Source organism: Macaca thibetana, chromosome 3 (assembly GCF_024542745.1).
Source record: "Macaca thibetana thibetana isolate TM-01 chromosome 3, ASM2454274v1, whole genome shotgun sequence".
NCBI classification, from domain to species: Eukaryota; Metazoa; Chordata; class Mammalia; order Primates; family Cercopithecidae; genus Macaca; species Macaca thibetana.
In genome coordinates this window covers 71,424,655-71,441,123 of record NC_065580.1, presented here as the reverse complement: position 1 = coordinate 71,441,123, position 16,469 = coordinate 71,424,655, and the positions used below count along the sequence as shown (strand labels likewise).

At 37.3% G+C, this 16,469-nt stretch overlaps 1 protein-coding gene across 15 annotated transcripts in view; it reads right to left on the bottom strand.

The window, feature by feature from the left end:
* Window positions 1-16,469, bottom strand: part of AKAP9 (A-kinase anchoring protein 9) — a 171,522-nt gene that overhangs the window by 99,042 nt on the left and 56,011 nt on the right. For 14 of the 15 annotated variants that reach the window (XM_050782816.1, XM_050782819.1, XM_050782824.1 and 11 more), the window contains 3 exons: window positions 10,793-13,180; window positions 1,812-2,025; window positions 456-535 (listed from right to left, as the gene is read on the bottom strand). In XM_050782816.1, the coding sequence (XP_050638773.1) occupies window positions 456-535; window positions 1,812-2,025; window positions 10,793-13,180 (2,682 nt within the window). The remainder of the gene's footprint in view (window positions 1-455; window positions 536-1,811; window positions 2,026-10,792; window positions 13,181-16,469) is intronic. The other variant, XM_050782818.1, reaches the window with a different exon arrangement.

Sequence of the window (16,469 nt, the reverse complement as noted above, 5' to 3'; positions counted from 1 at the left end):
AGGAATACTTTCTAAGTACAGTTCTGAAGTAAGGTAGTGGAGAAAACTAGGCTGGGTGATCATCAAATTAGTAGCAACTTATAATTTAGCACTCCTTGTGTAAAAGTACTTTTTATTTATTTTTTAAAATCTATTATTATTTTCTTTTTTTTGAGACAGAGTCCCACTCTGTCACCCAGGCTGGAGTGCAGTAGCATGATCTCCACTCATCAATGCAACCTCTGCCTTTCAAGCCCAAGCGATTCCAATGCCTCAGTCTCCCCAGTAACTGGGACTATAGGCACACATCACCACGCCGGACTCATTTTTGTATTTTTTGGTAGAGACCAGGTTTCACCATGTTGGCAGGGCTGGTCTCGAACTCAAGTGATCCGCCCACCTCAGCCTCCCAAAGTGCTGGGATTACAAGTGTCAGCCACCACACCTGGCCATAAAAGTACTTTTAAACATCTTACCTGTAAAAAATAAGAACATTCTTCAGACACTGCCTTTCGAAGTTTTCCAATGAGCAGATGTAAAGGCTTTCCTTCATCACCTAATAGAACAGATAATGGATTAAGAGATTCAATTTACATACTTAAGAACTATGATAATATTTAACTTATGTTTCAACTGGAAACTCCCCTGCAACAAGAATCATTTTAAATTCTTTATTTCTTTGAGTTATTTTCCATTGCTCAACATTGTCTCAGAAAATTTGTGAGATTTTCCACTTCTATCCACAAAATGGTACAAAGCAGTGACTTCTTTTTACTAAAACCCAACATAAAAAAACGCATCATATATCATAACCTATTACATACATCTATGTAAAACTGAAATAAAAATCTCAGAAATCAATATTTATTCTTCTACTATAGTGCCATGTACTCCAATGTTTTCTGTTCTACTCTACTTTTTTTTTTTTTAAATGTTGATCATTACTCACTAAACTGACTTCACCACCCATTAATGGACCTATTAATTAGCCTCTAGTTTGAAAAACACTAACCTGTTTGAAGAGGACATCAATAAAAATATTACATGCTTAAAATCTTATTAAATTAAAACCCAAAGCACTCCTGAATTTTAAAAGTTTGTACTCTTATTTAAGCCATTCTCAAATTTCTACTTTTGCATGCAAACTTCTTTTCCATCCTCATTAACATTTAGTTAATACTTACTGTTTATGGAAACGATAGCCTTAGTTGCTTACCTGGTGTTCTAATCACTAATCTCACCTCCTCCAACTCACCCCAGTGGTGTCATCATAAAATAAAAACCATATTGTGTTACTCTATTTAAAACCCTGTAGTAGGTCTTATCACCAACAGCATAAGGCTTATACATGCTTCTTTCAGAACAAAACTTTTTCTAATCAAGCTCTTGCCAATCTCTCCAGCTATAACCCCAACTACTTTCTCACACACCTTGAACTCTCAATTTTTCAAAATGGGTGTACCTTTACACCTCAATTCTAAGGACTCCAGAACCTCCCTTAAAATTCCAACCCCACTACTCTGTCTCCCACCTCACCCTACTCATCCTGCCAGGAAGCACTAGATATTTCTCCTTTCTCCTCCCATTCTTTCTATTCGTTCTTCTGCTGGATAAATTGTTTATTTTATATATACTTTCTCAGTGGATTGTGACTTCCTATTGGAGAATGATTTCAGCTTTCTCAAGCACTTAAATGAATGCCTAGTGATTATATCAACAACTGGAAATCACCTTCCTCTGTGGGTTCTATGACAAGGAAAAAATTATAGAATGGCGGGCTCTATCCAATACTTATTTGGATCATGGTACTTATAAGTCAGAAACCATTTTACCTGTTTCTTGAGTTTTCGTATTCTGTAGCTCTAACTGGTGTATTTTCTGAAGTTCCTTGATCTTTTCCTCTTGAGCAGAAATAAGCTCCTCTTTAAGACTGCAAAGAGCTTTATCTTTTTCATTTTCCATATATTCACGGACCTGATCCACATGAGTTGAATAAACCAGAGAGAGGCAAATGCGTTGGGCTTCCATCTGTAGCCTTAAATCATTCTTAAAGTAAACATATGTAAACATTATAATATTTTTAAATGACAAATCAAATAATTCAACTCCTATTTTTTGCATATACTGACTACAAGAGTTTAAAAATTCATAAGAGAACTGAAGTCTAATTTTTTTTTCTGTCTTCATTCTGTTGCATTGATCTACTTTTCTATTTCAAGGAAAGTAGCACAATGTTTTCATTGCCTCTGTTTTATACTAAATTGTGATATTTTTGGTATAGCTGGCATGACTCATCTTTAATTTTTTGTTCTAAAATATTTTAAATGTACAGAAATGGAAATAATGAAGTAACCAACATTTATGTACTCACACCCCAAATTAATAAATGCTTTTTTTTTTTTTTTTTTTTTTTTTTGGAGACAGGGTCTTATTCTGTCACCCAGGCTAGAGTACAGTGGTGCAGTCATGGCTCACTGCAGCCTTGACCTCCTGGGTTCAAGCGCTCCTCCCACCTCAGCCTCCCAAGTAGTTAGGACTACTGGTGCATGCCACCATGTCCAGCTAACTTTCTATTTTTAGGTAAAGATGGGGTCTCACTCTGTTGCCCAGGCTGGCCTGAAACTCCTGGGCTCAAGCCATCCTTCCAAAGTGCTGAGATTACAGGCATGAGCTACTGCACCCCCCCTACTACTTGTTTTTATTCACTGTTATATCACCAGGGAATAAAACTGTGTAGAATGCAGCAGAGGCTCACTAAGTATTATTAAATAAAAGTTGACTTGTAGGGTCTCTTTCCTATATACTAAAATTTCACAAGGATCTCAATGAGTTTCGGGCTTTCCATTATGCTCCACTGATCTATTTGTCCATTCTAGCATCAAACCATAGTCTATCATGATTTTGTAGTAAATCTTGTTATCAGATGCAATACATTTTTCTAGGACTCTATTGATTATTCTTGAGTATTTACTTGTCTGTATCAATTTTACAATCAGTTTTTCAAGATCCATGAAAAATTTCCTTGTAATTATAACTGGAAATACACTGAATACGGAGATTAATTTGGAGAGAACTGACATTTTTCTTTACATCTTTCCACTATGAATATGGTACATATTGCCATATAGTGAGATATTTACATGCTTCAGTGTTTTATAATTTTCTTGACAAAAGTTCAAAACATCTTGTGTAGGGTTTATTTTGTTATTCATAAAGAAGTTTTCATATTCTTTATCTCATTTCTTATTCTTGTCAAATTGCATTGGCTAGGAACTACAAACCAATGTTGAAATAGTAATGTTGAAAGTAGGTATCCTACACTTGATTCTATATTCAATTTCAATGGGAATGCTTCTATCATATTTTATTCTATACTTACTTGATATTAAGGAGAATGCTTCTAAATTTCACTATTAGAAATGTTATCTGCTAAATGTTTTAATGAAAACAATTACTGCGGTTAAGAAATTTCCCTTCTATTCCGGATTTTCTCCATTGAAAAAAAATTATGAGTTATTAGGTTTTTTATGGATTCTTTTCCAATGTATATTAAAATGATTATATGGGTTGGACACGGTAACTTGTACTTATAATCCCAGCTACTCAGGAGGCTCAGGTGGGAGCATCGCTTGAGTCCAGGAATTCAAAACCAGCCTGGGCAACATAAAAAGACCCCATCTCTAAAAAAAAAGAATAAATTAGCCAGGAGTGGTAATATGTGCCTGTAGTCCCAGATACTTAGGAGGCTGAGATGGGAAGACTGCCTGAGTCCAGGAGTTCAAGGTTGCAGTGAGCTATAATTATGCCATTGCACTCCAGCCTGGCAAGAGCAAGAACTTGTCTCTAAAAAAATAAAATAAGGCCAGGCATGATGGCTCACTCCTGTAATCCCAGCACTTTGGGAGGTCAATGTGGAATAACTGCTTGAGCCCAGGAGTTAAAGTGCCAAGGTCTGACCCGCAGACTCCGGCTGCACAATGGATGAATAACGTACTCAGACACCAGTATTCAGTAAAAGAGTGGTTAGGGGGCCAGGCTGCTCACAGAAAGAATTGCAGCAGCCGCATGCCCTGACTAGCTGGTCCTGTGGGCATTTATTCAGCATAGATTTAATGACAAAGGCTTTGAGTCAACACACTTGTGGGTAATCTGGTCATCCTCCCCAGAGAGAGCAGTCCTGCAAATGATCAAAGGTCTGTCTTAGGACCACATGAGTAAATAAGCTCTTTAGGTAAACTCCCTTACATTACTATGTACCTACGTCCTAAGCTTTTAATAGAATTCAGCTGCCTTCAATCAAATCTTTCACTGAAGCTACGCAAACCTCCCAGCCTTCCAAGAAGGTTTGTGTCTATTTCCTATAACTTTATCTCCCACCACCCTGACTGATCCCCTACATTTTAGACCTGCCTGGGCAACACAGCGAGATCCTCCTGTCTGTACAAAAATGTTTTAAAAAATCTTAGCTGGGCATGGTGCTATATGCCTGTGGTCCCAGCTAGTTGGGAGGCTGAATCGGGAGGATCACATGAGCCTGGGAGGTTGTAGCCACAGTGAAATGTGACTGTCCCACTGCACTCCAGCCTGGGTGACAGAGCAAGATCCCATCTCAAAAACAAAACAAAATAAAAAATAAAATTGATCATATGGATTTTTTTCCTGCTATCTATGAATGTGAAGTTAACATTAATAGATTTTTCAGATATTGAATTATTCTTCCATTCCTATAATTTGCAGCCGGGCGCGGTGGCTCAAGCCTGTAATCCCAGCACTTTGGGAGGCTGAGACGGGTGGATCACGAGGTCAGGAGATCGAGACCATCCTGGCTAACACGGTGAAACCCCGTCTCTAATAAAAAATCCAAAAAAATAGCCGGGCGAGGTGGCGGGCGCCTGTAGTCCCAGCTACTCGGGAGGCTGAGGCAGGAGAATGGCGTGAACCAGGGAGGCGGAGCTTGCAGTGAGCTGAGATCCGGCCACTGCACTCCAGCCTGGGCGACAGAGCGAGACTCCGTTTCAAAAAAAAAAAAAAAGAATAATTTGCTAATATTTTATTTAGGATTTCTACAACCACTCATAAGTAAGATTCATCTATGATTTTATTTGTTTGTACTGTTCTTATCAGGTCTTCTTATCAGTCTCATAAGATAACTGGGTTTTTCTTTTGTCTATCTTACCTTTCTTCTTTCCTTCTTTTCTTCCCTCTAGTTCTTTAATTCTATTTTATTAAGCAATTACATACTGGTTGAGGTGGTAAGACCCACTTGTAAAATGGTCTCAGTCTAATATTTTTGGTTGGAGGAGAGGAGAGAGGGAAAACCTCTATGATTTCAAATTATTTAATGGTTATTGGTTTATTCAGGTTTTGTATTTCTATTTGAGTTGATTGAGGTAGTTTATATTCTTCCAGAAAACCATCCAGTTCATCTCTATTTTCAAAATTATTGATGGACATTTATTTATAGTATTCTTTTATGAATCTCTATGGTATCTATACTTACGTTTTTATTTTCATTCATTTGATTGTGTTTGTTTTAGAGATAGGGTCTCACTCTGTCGCCCAGGCTGAAGTACAATGGTGCAATCATAGCTCACTGCAGCCTCTAACTCCTGGGGTGAAGCAATTCTCCTACCTCAGCCTCTCAAATAGCTGAGACTACAGGCACATGCCATCATACCTGGCTGATTTTTAAATTTTTTGTGGAGACAGGCACCTTGCTATGTTGTCCAGGTTGGTCTTGAACTCCTGGGCTCAAGCAATCCTCCTGTCTCAGCCATCCAAAGCACTGGGATTATAGGTGCGAGCAACTGCACGAAGCCTCATTTGGTTTGTCTTTTTTTCCCTGATCATACTCTTCTTTTTTTTTTGACAGTCTCGCTCTGTTGCTAGGCTGGAGTGCAGTGGCGCGATCTCAGCTCACTGCAATCTCCGTCTCTGGGTTTCAAGCAATTCTCCTGCCTCAACTTCCCAAGTAGCTGAGACTACAGGTGTGCACCACCACGCCCAGCTAATTTTTTGTATTTTCAGTAGAGACAGGGTTTCACCATGTTGGCCAGGATGGTCTTGATCTCCTGACCTCGTGATCCACCTGCCTCTGCCTCCCAAAGTGCTGGGATTACAGGCGTGAGCCACCATGCCTGGCCCATATTCTTTTTTTTTTTTTGAGATGGAGTCTCCCTTTGTCACCCAGGCTGGAGTGCAGTGGCGCGACCTTGGCTCACTGCAACCTCCACCTCCTGGGTTCAAGCAATTCACCTGCCTCAGTCCCCTGAGTAGCTGGGATTACAGGCACATGCCACCAGGCCCAGCTAATTTTTTGTATTTTTAGTAGAGATGGGGTTTCACCATGTTAGTCAGGATGGTCTCGATCTCCTGGTCTCACCTTGGGATCCACCCACCTTGGCCTACCAAAGTGCTGGGATTACAGGTGTGAGCCACCGCACCCACTGGCCCATATTCTTGGAAGTCCAACACTTTACTAGTGTTTATTTTATTTTATTTATTTATTTTTGAGACACAGTCTTTCTTGCTCTGTCACCTACGCTGGAGTGCAGTGGCGCAATCTCAGCTCACTACAACCTCTGTCTCCTGGGTTCAAGAAATTCTCCTGCCTCAGCCTTCTGAATAGCTGGGATTACAGGCACGCGCTCCCACGCCCGGCTAATTTTTCTATTTTTATTAGAGACGGGGTTTCACCATGTTGGTCAGGCCAGTCTCGAACTCCTGACCTCGTGATCTGTCCACCTCAGCCTCCCAAAGTGCTGGGATTACAGGTGTGAGCCACCATGCCCAGCCACTAGTGTTTACAAATAATAAACTTTCAAAATCCTTGAAAACTCTTCTTCCTGTTTTGGTTATTCTAACTTTGCTTATTTTGTTCTTAACTTTATTATTTCCTTCTTTCTACTTTTCTTAAGTCTACATGCTCTGATATTCTAGCTTCTAGAACTAATAGCTTAACTCATTTTCAATATTGATAAAATCAGTACATTTAAGGCTAAAGTTATTCAACATATCATGTTAAATGCATTCTGCATTTTTCAAAAATATTCTTGACTCTTCTTGTGTATTTCTTCTTCCACATCAACTATACAGCAATTACTATTCTGTGTTTTTCAAAAATATTCTTGACTCTTGTGCATTTCTTCTTCCAGATAAACTATACACCAATTACTAAGCTGAATTTCAGTAACTTTTCATTGTGAGTTGGAATGGAACTACATAAGGATTACAGATTAATCTAGAGATAACCTGGATTTTTACAATATTCAAATCTTCCCACTCAGAAATGAGACTTTTCATTTATTCAAGTCTCTTATCCTTCATTAAAGTGTTACAATTTTATTTACATTGGCTTATTCATATTTATTTTACATTAAAGATGTAAATCACTTGAGGTCAGTAGTTCAAGACCAGGCTGGCCAACATGGTGAAACCCCATCTGTACTAAAAATACAAAAATTAGCCAGGCGTGGTGGTGGCCACCTGTAATCCCAGCTACTCGATAGGCTGAATTTGTAGTGAGCTGAGATCCACTCTAGCCTGGGCGACAGAGTGAGACTCCGTCTAAAAAAAAAAAAAAAAAAGACTTTCATTTCTCATGTTTAATTTTTTAATTTAATTATACATGTGAATTATGACAAGTATCTTTCTCTCCAATCATACCACGTATCTTTTTGTCTTTGCAATGGTTAGGACCTACATAACAGAACAGCAAGTGACAAAAGCTATTCTGATCTTCCTGACTCCAACGTGAAGGCCTGTGCTATTTCACTGTTGGTTCTTGATAAGTGGGCTTTATTTATTCCCCCCCTTTTATTCATGCATTCATTCATTCATTTAAAAAAATTATTTACTGCCTATCATGTGTTAGACATTATTCTAGGCACTAGAGATACAAGAGACGGGGTCCCTGCTCTCAAGGAGCTGATATTCTAGTGGTTCCTGCTGTAGTTTTTAAGCTCCGGTATCTCTTTTGATTCTAATAATTATCTTCGAGTTTAAACACATACACTTCAATCTATGACCTCTCCCTGCATCAATAATTAATCAGTATCTATAAAATTCCTGTCACTCTTCCTTCTTCCTTGCATCCCAACCCTGAAAAGACTTCTATGATGTTTTTATTTTTCTCCTTCTGCCCAAACTTCCTAAGTATATTAGAGATATTTTTGTGGCATCCACATTATTTCAAGCATATTTAGGCTGCTCTTAGGTGTTACCATTGTGTAAGTCACTGCTCGATTTCTTCTGTGAACTTCCCTTTCCATCAATAAAGAGGTCTGTCTTGGTAATGATGAATGGGCAGGAAGTTTACAGGCTTGCTCCCCTTTACTTTATGTAGTCAATGTCACATAGAGGGTATCTGAATGCCATCAAAAGTATTTTTTTAGTATCTCTTTATTAGAGAAAACAGAATTCTGGCTGGGGACAAAGACTCATGCCTATAATCCCAGCACTTTAGGAGGCCAAGTCAAGAAGATCGCTTAATTTAAGCCCAGGAGTTTGAGACCAGCCTGGGCAACATGGCAAATCCCTGCCTCTACAAAAAATACAAAAAACTAGCTGGGTGTGTGGTGCATGCCTGTAATCCCAGCTACTCAGGAGGCTGAAGTGAGAGGATCACCTGAGTCCAGGAGGTCAAGGCTGCAGGATGCTGTGATTGCACCATGAGATTCTAGTCTGGAGAGCAGTGAGAGCCTGTCTCAAAAAAAAAAAAAAAAAAAAAAAAAGAAAATTAGAATTCTTACTAAGAAAATTTGACCATTTTGACAGCTCAGGGTCAAATGCAGGTCTTCTTCCAAAAATGCTTTCTAAAAAAAATTAAAAGATGTGTGACATTTTCACAAGTAACTGCCACACATTATGGTTTTGAAAACAATTCCAGACATTTAACAGAACACTAATAGTTAAGCAATTTGGCCAGGCGCAGTGGCTCGCACCTGTAATCCCAGCACTTTGGGAGGCCGAGGCTGTTGGATCACCTAAGGTCAGAAGTTTGAGACCAATCTGGCCAACATGGTGAAACCTTGTCTCTACTAAAAGTACAAAAATTACCCAGGCGTGATGGCGCATGCCTGTAATCCCAGCTACTCAGGAGGCTGAGGCAGGAGAATTGATTGCACCTGGGAGGCAGAGGTTGCAGTGAGCTGAGATCACACCACTGCATTCCAGCCTGGGTGGCAGAGTGAGACTCGGTCTCAAAAAAAAAAAAAAAAAACCGTTAAGCAATTTGAATTTCTTGACGCTATTTAGGCAATTAAATATATAAAATATCTCTACATTTGATATAAATCATAAATATAAAATATCTCGACATTTGATATAAGATCACAAATATGATATATTTAGGAATAAAAAGAGAAAATTTTCCAATGACTTCCAAAGTCTGTAAGATTCTCCAAGGTCTGGTCTCTTTCTCCTTCAAACTCTTCTTCCACTCTCTTGCTCTCTCAAACTCAACTACACAGGCCTTCATTTTGTTCTTTAAACTTACCCATGTCTTTACAATTGCTCTACTTAGAGCTTCAGTGTCATTCAGATCTCAGTTCAAATGTCAATTCCTCCTAGAGACCTTTCCTGACCACCATATTTAATGTTGTTATTACCCTCTCTCTCCATCATTCTCTATCACATTATCCTATTTCTTCATAGACGTTATCACTATTTCTAACTATCCTACTTGTTTAATTTATCACCTGCCTCCCTGACTAAAATACATGTTCTTTGAGACCAGAAACCTCTCTCTTGTTGGCCACTATATTCGTACTTGCCAAGAGAGTCAATAAACATTTGTTAGATAAATGAAGAAACACATAAAACTTTAGTTAGCATCATTACACTGTAGATAGCAGAATTTTCCTGTTATTTTAATATCAGTATCTGGCAAATATAAATTATCAGGAGTGATCTGTTATTATATACATATAATTCTTTAACTATATTTAGAGTTAATACCGTTTTTTTCCCTTCAGGTATAACAAAGATTCTGAAAAAACTCTAGGACTTAAATCAAGGGGTTTTCTTTCTTCCAGGAAAATATAATTTCATAACCACCTAACAACTATAAAGACTACTAAAAAGCTTAGGAGTTCATTTTCAGTTGTGGAGACTTGAAAACATCACTATGAAATAAAAACTGAAACAAATCTTTGAGATTATAACAAAAATTATAAAATGAAATTAGTAACTTTTCTAATGCTGAGATTCTCCACAAAGTTATACAAACTCTTGTCTTTCCAAAGAAAATCTGAATCCATTAGTGTGTTTTATTTCCTAAGCAGAATATGCAACATAGATTGAAAGAAAGTCAACAATGGTTTAAAAAAAATACTTAAATGATAAATAAATGATAGGCTCAAGTTAAAATTACATTAGAGGGTTCACTTTCATTCTCTTCTAGGGATATGAATTTATGTTTTATGAAGGTGAAGCCTTAGTGTGAAATGTACATTTTCTTTTTTTCTCTCTTTTTTTTTTTTTGAGACAGAGTCTCACTCTCTTGTCCAGGCTAGAGCACAGTGGCACGATCTTGGCTCACTGCAAGCTCTGCCTCCTGGGTTCATGCCATTTTCCTGCCTCAGTCTCCCCAGCAGCTGGGACTACAGGCACCCGCCACCATGCCCAGCTAATTTTTTGTGTTTTTAGTAGAGACAGGGTTTCACCATGTTAGCCAGGATGGTCTTGATCTCCTGACCTTGTGATCCGCCAGCCTTGGCCTCCCAAAGTGCTACGATTACAGGCGTGAGCCACTGCGCCTGGCCGAAACGTACATTTTCATTGTGCTTTACCATATGTAAATAAGTAAACATACCTGTTCTGATTTAAGTACATTGAGTTCTTTCTGAAGTTTATCATTTTCACTTGGTTGAGCTGCTCTAAGTGATGATTCCTTTGTTACAGATGGTAAGTGATCCAAAATCAACTGTTCTTGCTTACTTTCTTTTCCAGTAGTCATATTTTCAAAAGAAACTTTATCTTCCACCATTATTTTTGATTCTTCACCAAAACTTTTATTTACTTTAGAAACTGATCCTTCAGCATCCCTGCTTGTCATAGTCACAACTCCATCTGATAAGGAGCTTACTTGAGTATCACGTGACTGTACATTTTCTGCCCTGTTGTGGTTAATAATGATTTCTAGCTCTCTACATCTCAATAAAACTTGTTCTTTCTCTTGCTTTAAAGATTTAACTTCTTCATTTAGAAAACTAATCTCACCATGTTTCTGTTTCAATTGTTCAGAAAGATCAGCTAGTCTCTGTGACAGCTCTAATTTCTCTCGCTTGGTTACCTCAAGTTTTTCCATGAGTTCTGTTGTATCCTTCTCAACAACCTCACCCATTTCCAATGTTTCTGCTACAAAAGTTTTGTCTTCATCAAAGACAGAACTTTTCGTTTTCACTGTAGTTGGATTTATTCTTTGCAAATGAAGCTCTTCATTAAGTGCTTTAAGCTTACTTTTATACTCTAATTCCTGTTTATTTTTACTGTCTTCTAAATCATCTTTTACTTTGAGAAGGCAAGCATATTCCTCTTGTAACTCTTGATAGTTAACTTCAAAGTTTTTTTCCGCAAATGAAAAAGTGTTCCTTTGCTTTTCAATCTCTTCATTTAGCTGAATACATTGCTGTTTGAGGTCCTCATTTTCCTCTGTAAGTATTTCTATTTCTTTTTCCCAGACAGAGTCTTTGGATTTGGACTTAATGGAGTCTATGAAAATCAATCTTTCTTCTTGGTTATCCGGAGTATGTATTTTCAACATGTCTTCAAGAGCTTTCTTTTCATCTTTAAGAATGCTATTCTCTGCTTCAAGTTGTGTGAATTTTTCTTGAAGATCATTCTCTTTTTCCTTCATCTGTTTTTCTAATAGTTCTGTTTTAAGTTGTAATTCTTGAACTTCTTGTTCAAGTGTACCCTTTTCCTTTTCTTCTTGTCTGAGTATTTCAATTTCTTTTTGAAGTTCATTGATTTGAAGAGTCATTTCTTCTGACTTTGAATTTACAAGAGACTGCTGTAAATCTTTTAGCTTCGAAATTTCCAAAATTAATTGATTCTGCTTAGTTATCAAATTGTCTTTTTCAAACTGCATGGTTTCTATCTTTTGACTCATTTCATTCTGTAAACCATCTATCTGCTGTTTATAGTGAATGCCTAAATTATCTTTAAGTTTTTCAATATTTATTTGATGTTCAATTTCTAAATCTTCCTTCAGTTTGGAAAGTTCTTCTTCATGACTAAATAGAAGCTGTGTTCTCAGCCTCTCTAATTCAGCTTCTTGTGATTCAGCCATTCTGTCTAACACAGCATTCTTTTCTTTTTCTAACATTTCAAGTTTTATCTTATAATTTGTAACTTCTGCTTCATGTTTTAATTCTAGTTCCTTTCGGGATTCAGATGCAGAAACAATCTCAGCTTTCAAATCTTCCACTGTACTAAGGGACTTTTGTGCTTCATTCAGTTTACTTTCTTGTTCAGCTATTGTCTGTCTAGCTCTCTGAATTTGTTCCCTTGAAAAGCTCAATTCTTCAAAAAGGTCTTCAAGCTGTCTCTGCAGAGCACACTTTTCTTCTAAAATTACTCCTAGTTCTTCCTTGAGTTTTTCCTTTTGAGAGTTAGTATCTTGCAATTTTATATTCAGTTCATTTATTGCCACATTCATTAACTTTATCTGATCTTCATTAACTGTAATATTTGGATATGACCTTAAAGCATTCTCCATTTCTCCCTTATGCCGTGTTTTAAGTTCCTCCATCTGTGACACGTGTTGTCTTATTAATTCTTGTTTCATTTGCACTATCTGCTGCCCATACATCTCATCCAGCTCTGCTCGGAGTTGTTCTAACTTTCTTTGTGTTTCTTGTTCCATTCGTTGTACTATATCAGTTTCGAACTGGCTGTCTTTATGATTTCTCTTCTGAAGTTCTTCGACTGTCCCCATTAACTGTTTTATTTCTTCAGAAGATTGTCTTTCTTTTTGCTTAGAATTAGTCAGCTCTAATTTCATATTTTTTATTTCTTGGTTCTTTTGCACAACCTGTTCTTGTAATTCTCCTAGTAATTTATCAGCAGCTGTTAATTTATCCTTTAGCTCAAGAGTTTTCTTTTCTTCTTCTATTATTTTTGTGTTTAATTCTTCAATGATTGTCTCCTTTTCCTGTATTTCTTCTTTATTTGAGTTTTCTACTTTTTTATCTTGTTCCTTTAGGGAAAAAAATGAAAATGTAAGATGGCATTTTTAGCTTCTGGCAAATTATACCGCTTCATCTCATTACCAAAAGATGGATAGAAGTTTCCTTTTTAAAAAATTCTACAAAAAGTAAATGTTGGTCCTGCCCCTCAATTTTTTCCACAATAATGAGACCTAGAACTCGTGTACCCAACACTACTTGTGAGCAAACACTACAGTAGTTATGGCCTTCTTAGAAGAAATTTCTCTTAACATTTCTGTGATTAAAAGTTTTAGTTTAAAAACCCAGTCTGATTTTAGATGTCTCCAAACTGTTATATTCTCATTTTTCTTAATAACTGATCAACATTCTAAATATTTAGTATTCTCTATAGCTAAAGTACTGCATATACTCTAAACACATTCAGAAAGATAAAAACAAATCAAAGTTCCTCACATGTATTCTGGTGACTTCAATGTGTGTCATGGGCAAGGGCTATGGAAAAGAAAAACAACAAAAACAGATTCCTAATGGTCTGTCTTAACTTCAGTCCTGGGCTCTTAAGTCAGTCAGAAATTTAGAGATATACAATGCTTAAAAGGTTGAACCTCAAGTGACATCTAAGACAACTATACCATTTATGGCATATCAACTTGGTCCTAAACTTTTGGTTTAAACAGAATTTTGAAAGCAAAGCAGATACTCTCCCCCAGTTCTTATTTGGGATTCTATTCTGGAACGGAGACAAGGCTAAGCGCAGACACAGGCCAAGGCATATTTGTTATCGTGATTACTTCAGCATGACAAAGTCAAGCAGAGGCCCTCGGTCAAAGTTTTGCTTCAGTAACTTAGTTGCTTCTGTAAGTAACAGAGGGCTATAGCCTCAAAGACAAATAAATACATGAAATCTACAGAATGGATCAGAACATAAGTAGGTAAGTAAAATTATTTTAAGGAGACAGGAGTCCCAGGCAAACAGGATTCAAAGGTGCCTTGAATGAATGTATTAACTTATCTAAAGAAGAAACGTCAAGGCTGAGAAAAAGAAAAGCCTCAGAGGGAAATGTTGGCAGTGCCCATTCAAATACAGCCTTTGAGAATTCTGGTCGCTCTAGAAAAAACATTACCTAACGTAGAAAGAAACGTCAGGGCTTGTAGCAAACAGCATTTAAGAATTCCCATATATAGGCATGATCATTCCTACTGTGAGAGAGATAGATCAGGTTATCTCAGCCTAATGCCCCTGAACATGTGATTCCTCTAAAACCTTTTGATCTCATGGTCACTAACTAACTTCATAATTATTATTTGACTTTTAAAATTCATCTGCCCATGGAAATAATATAAAAATCCAATGAACTTGAAATATTTAGGTCCCTGTGATAATGATTTCTCATTGTAAATTAATAATCTTATTCAAGCTTTAAACATTAGCCTCATGGTGAAACCCCGTCTCTACTAAAAATACAAAAATTAGCCAGGTGTGAGGGTGGGCAACTGTGATCCCAGCTACTCAGGAGGCTAAGGCAGGAGAATCACATGAACCTGGAGGACAGAGGTTGCAGTGAGCTGAGATCTCACCATTGGACTCCAGCCTGTGAGACAGAGCGAGACTCTGTCTCAAAACAAACAAAAAAAATTAGTCTCGTGAACTTGGAAAATCTGAGTTCACTTCTGAGGTAGCTCGTCTCAGTTGACAGGGGAAAAAAAAAAAATCAGACTTCTGAACCTACAAGTTGAAGGCCAGATTCTGTACTATACAAATTAACCAAGGCAATGAATGTTATCCTGTGCAGCCTCTTGGGCAAAATTCTATCAGCTTTTGTCTTAGTATCACATATCCCATCCAATATTACCATGTTATTACCAAGTCCTGAGCCTTCTTACTTCAAACTCTGCACTACAACAGGATATTAGTAAATCAGTTTAATCTCCTTGAATCCCAGTGTTTCATCCGTACAACAAAGATAATATTATTTCCTCTATCTCACAGAATATGCTAAAATAAAATATCATCTATTAAGGCATTTTATTCTTACTGCACTATTAATATATACAAGTATAATATATTTACATACTAGAAAGAAATCTATAACACATTTGGAGCCTATGAGAAAGTAAAATCGGTTCATGGTGGTCAATTCCAGTTAAACTGTTAAATAAGTAACTAAGTTTGAAAAATGTTAATGTTATAAAATCTAACTTTTCTGTTTCCTGATTTCGGTAAGGGAGGGGGGTCTTCATAAAACAGTATCATTTAATTCAAAATTGTCCAACACCTGATATAATAACAACCAACAATAATTCTTCATTCAACCATTAAACAACACAAACTTATGGTTTATTTTTCTTAGTGTCACTCATTTCAAAGTACACGGTTTTAAACCACTTATATTTTGTGGTCTTAAAAAAAAAGCCTTGTGGTTGAATACACTATCTTTTGGAAATACACCTGAGATGGTGGGGAATAATATGCTATGGCACAATAGGAAGTTTGCAGGATTAGGACAATGAGAATGAGCTTTTGATCATCGACACAGTTGTGTAAGGAAGGGGTCCCCAACCTCCAGGCTGCAGACCCAGTACCGGTTGGGGCCTGTTAAGGACTGGGCTCCACAGCAGGAGGTAAGCGAGCAGTAAGCTCGCCTCTGTCAGATCAGCTGCAGCATTAGATTCTCATAGGAGCTCAAACCTTATTGTGAACTGTCCATGTGAAGGATCTAGGTTGCAAGCTCCTTATACGAATCTAACTAATGCCTGATGTCATCCCCAAACCATTCCTCCCCCAAGTCTGTGGAGAAAGTGTCTTCCATGAAACTGGTCCTTGGTGCCAAAAAGGTTGGGGACCACTGGTCTAGGGAACAAAGACCATTTCATTTCTGACCCTAATGCCTTAGCTGACCCTAATGCCTCAGCTGCCAATAGAACTATTACTCGGGGGGATTCATTTTCTTAAGAATAAAAATTTAAAAAATTTTTAAATTATAGTATATAGTGTATATAGTGAAAAACAGATTGATAAAAGTATTCTTGTTACATTCAAATAAACAAAGGTTATTCCCCCTACAAAAATGAATTACTTGAATTTTAGATAATCTCAATTTATATGGCCCACAGAGTAAATATAATACAATCCAATCTCCAGGCTCTTCTCACCGAGCCCTAGATTATCCTTCTACTCTTACCTCCTGGAAAGATTAACCTTCAAAGACTACTGTTTCTAGATAAATTACACCATTTTTTGATCCTTACTGATTTTTAACATGTTTCATCCTAAGTCTTTATGCCTACTCCACACTCTGTCTAAAATGTTCTCCCCAT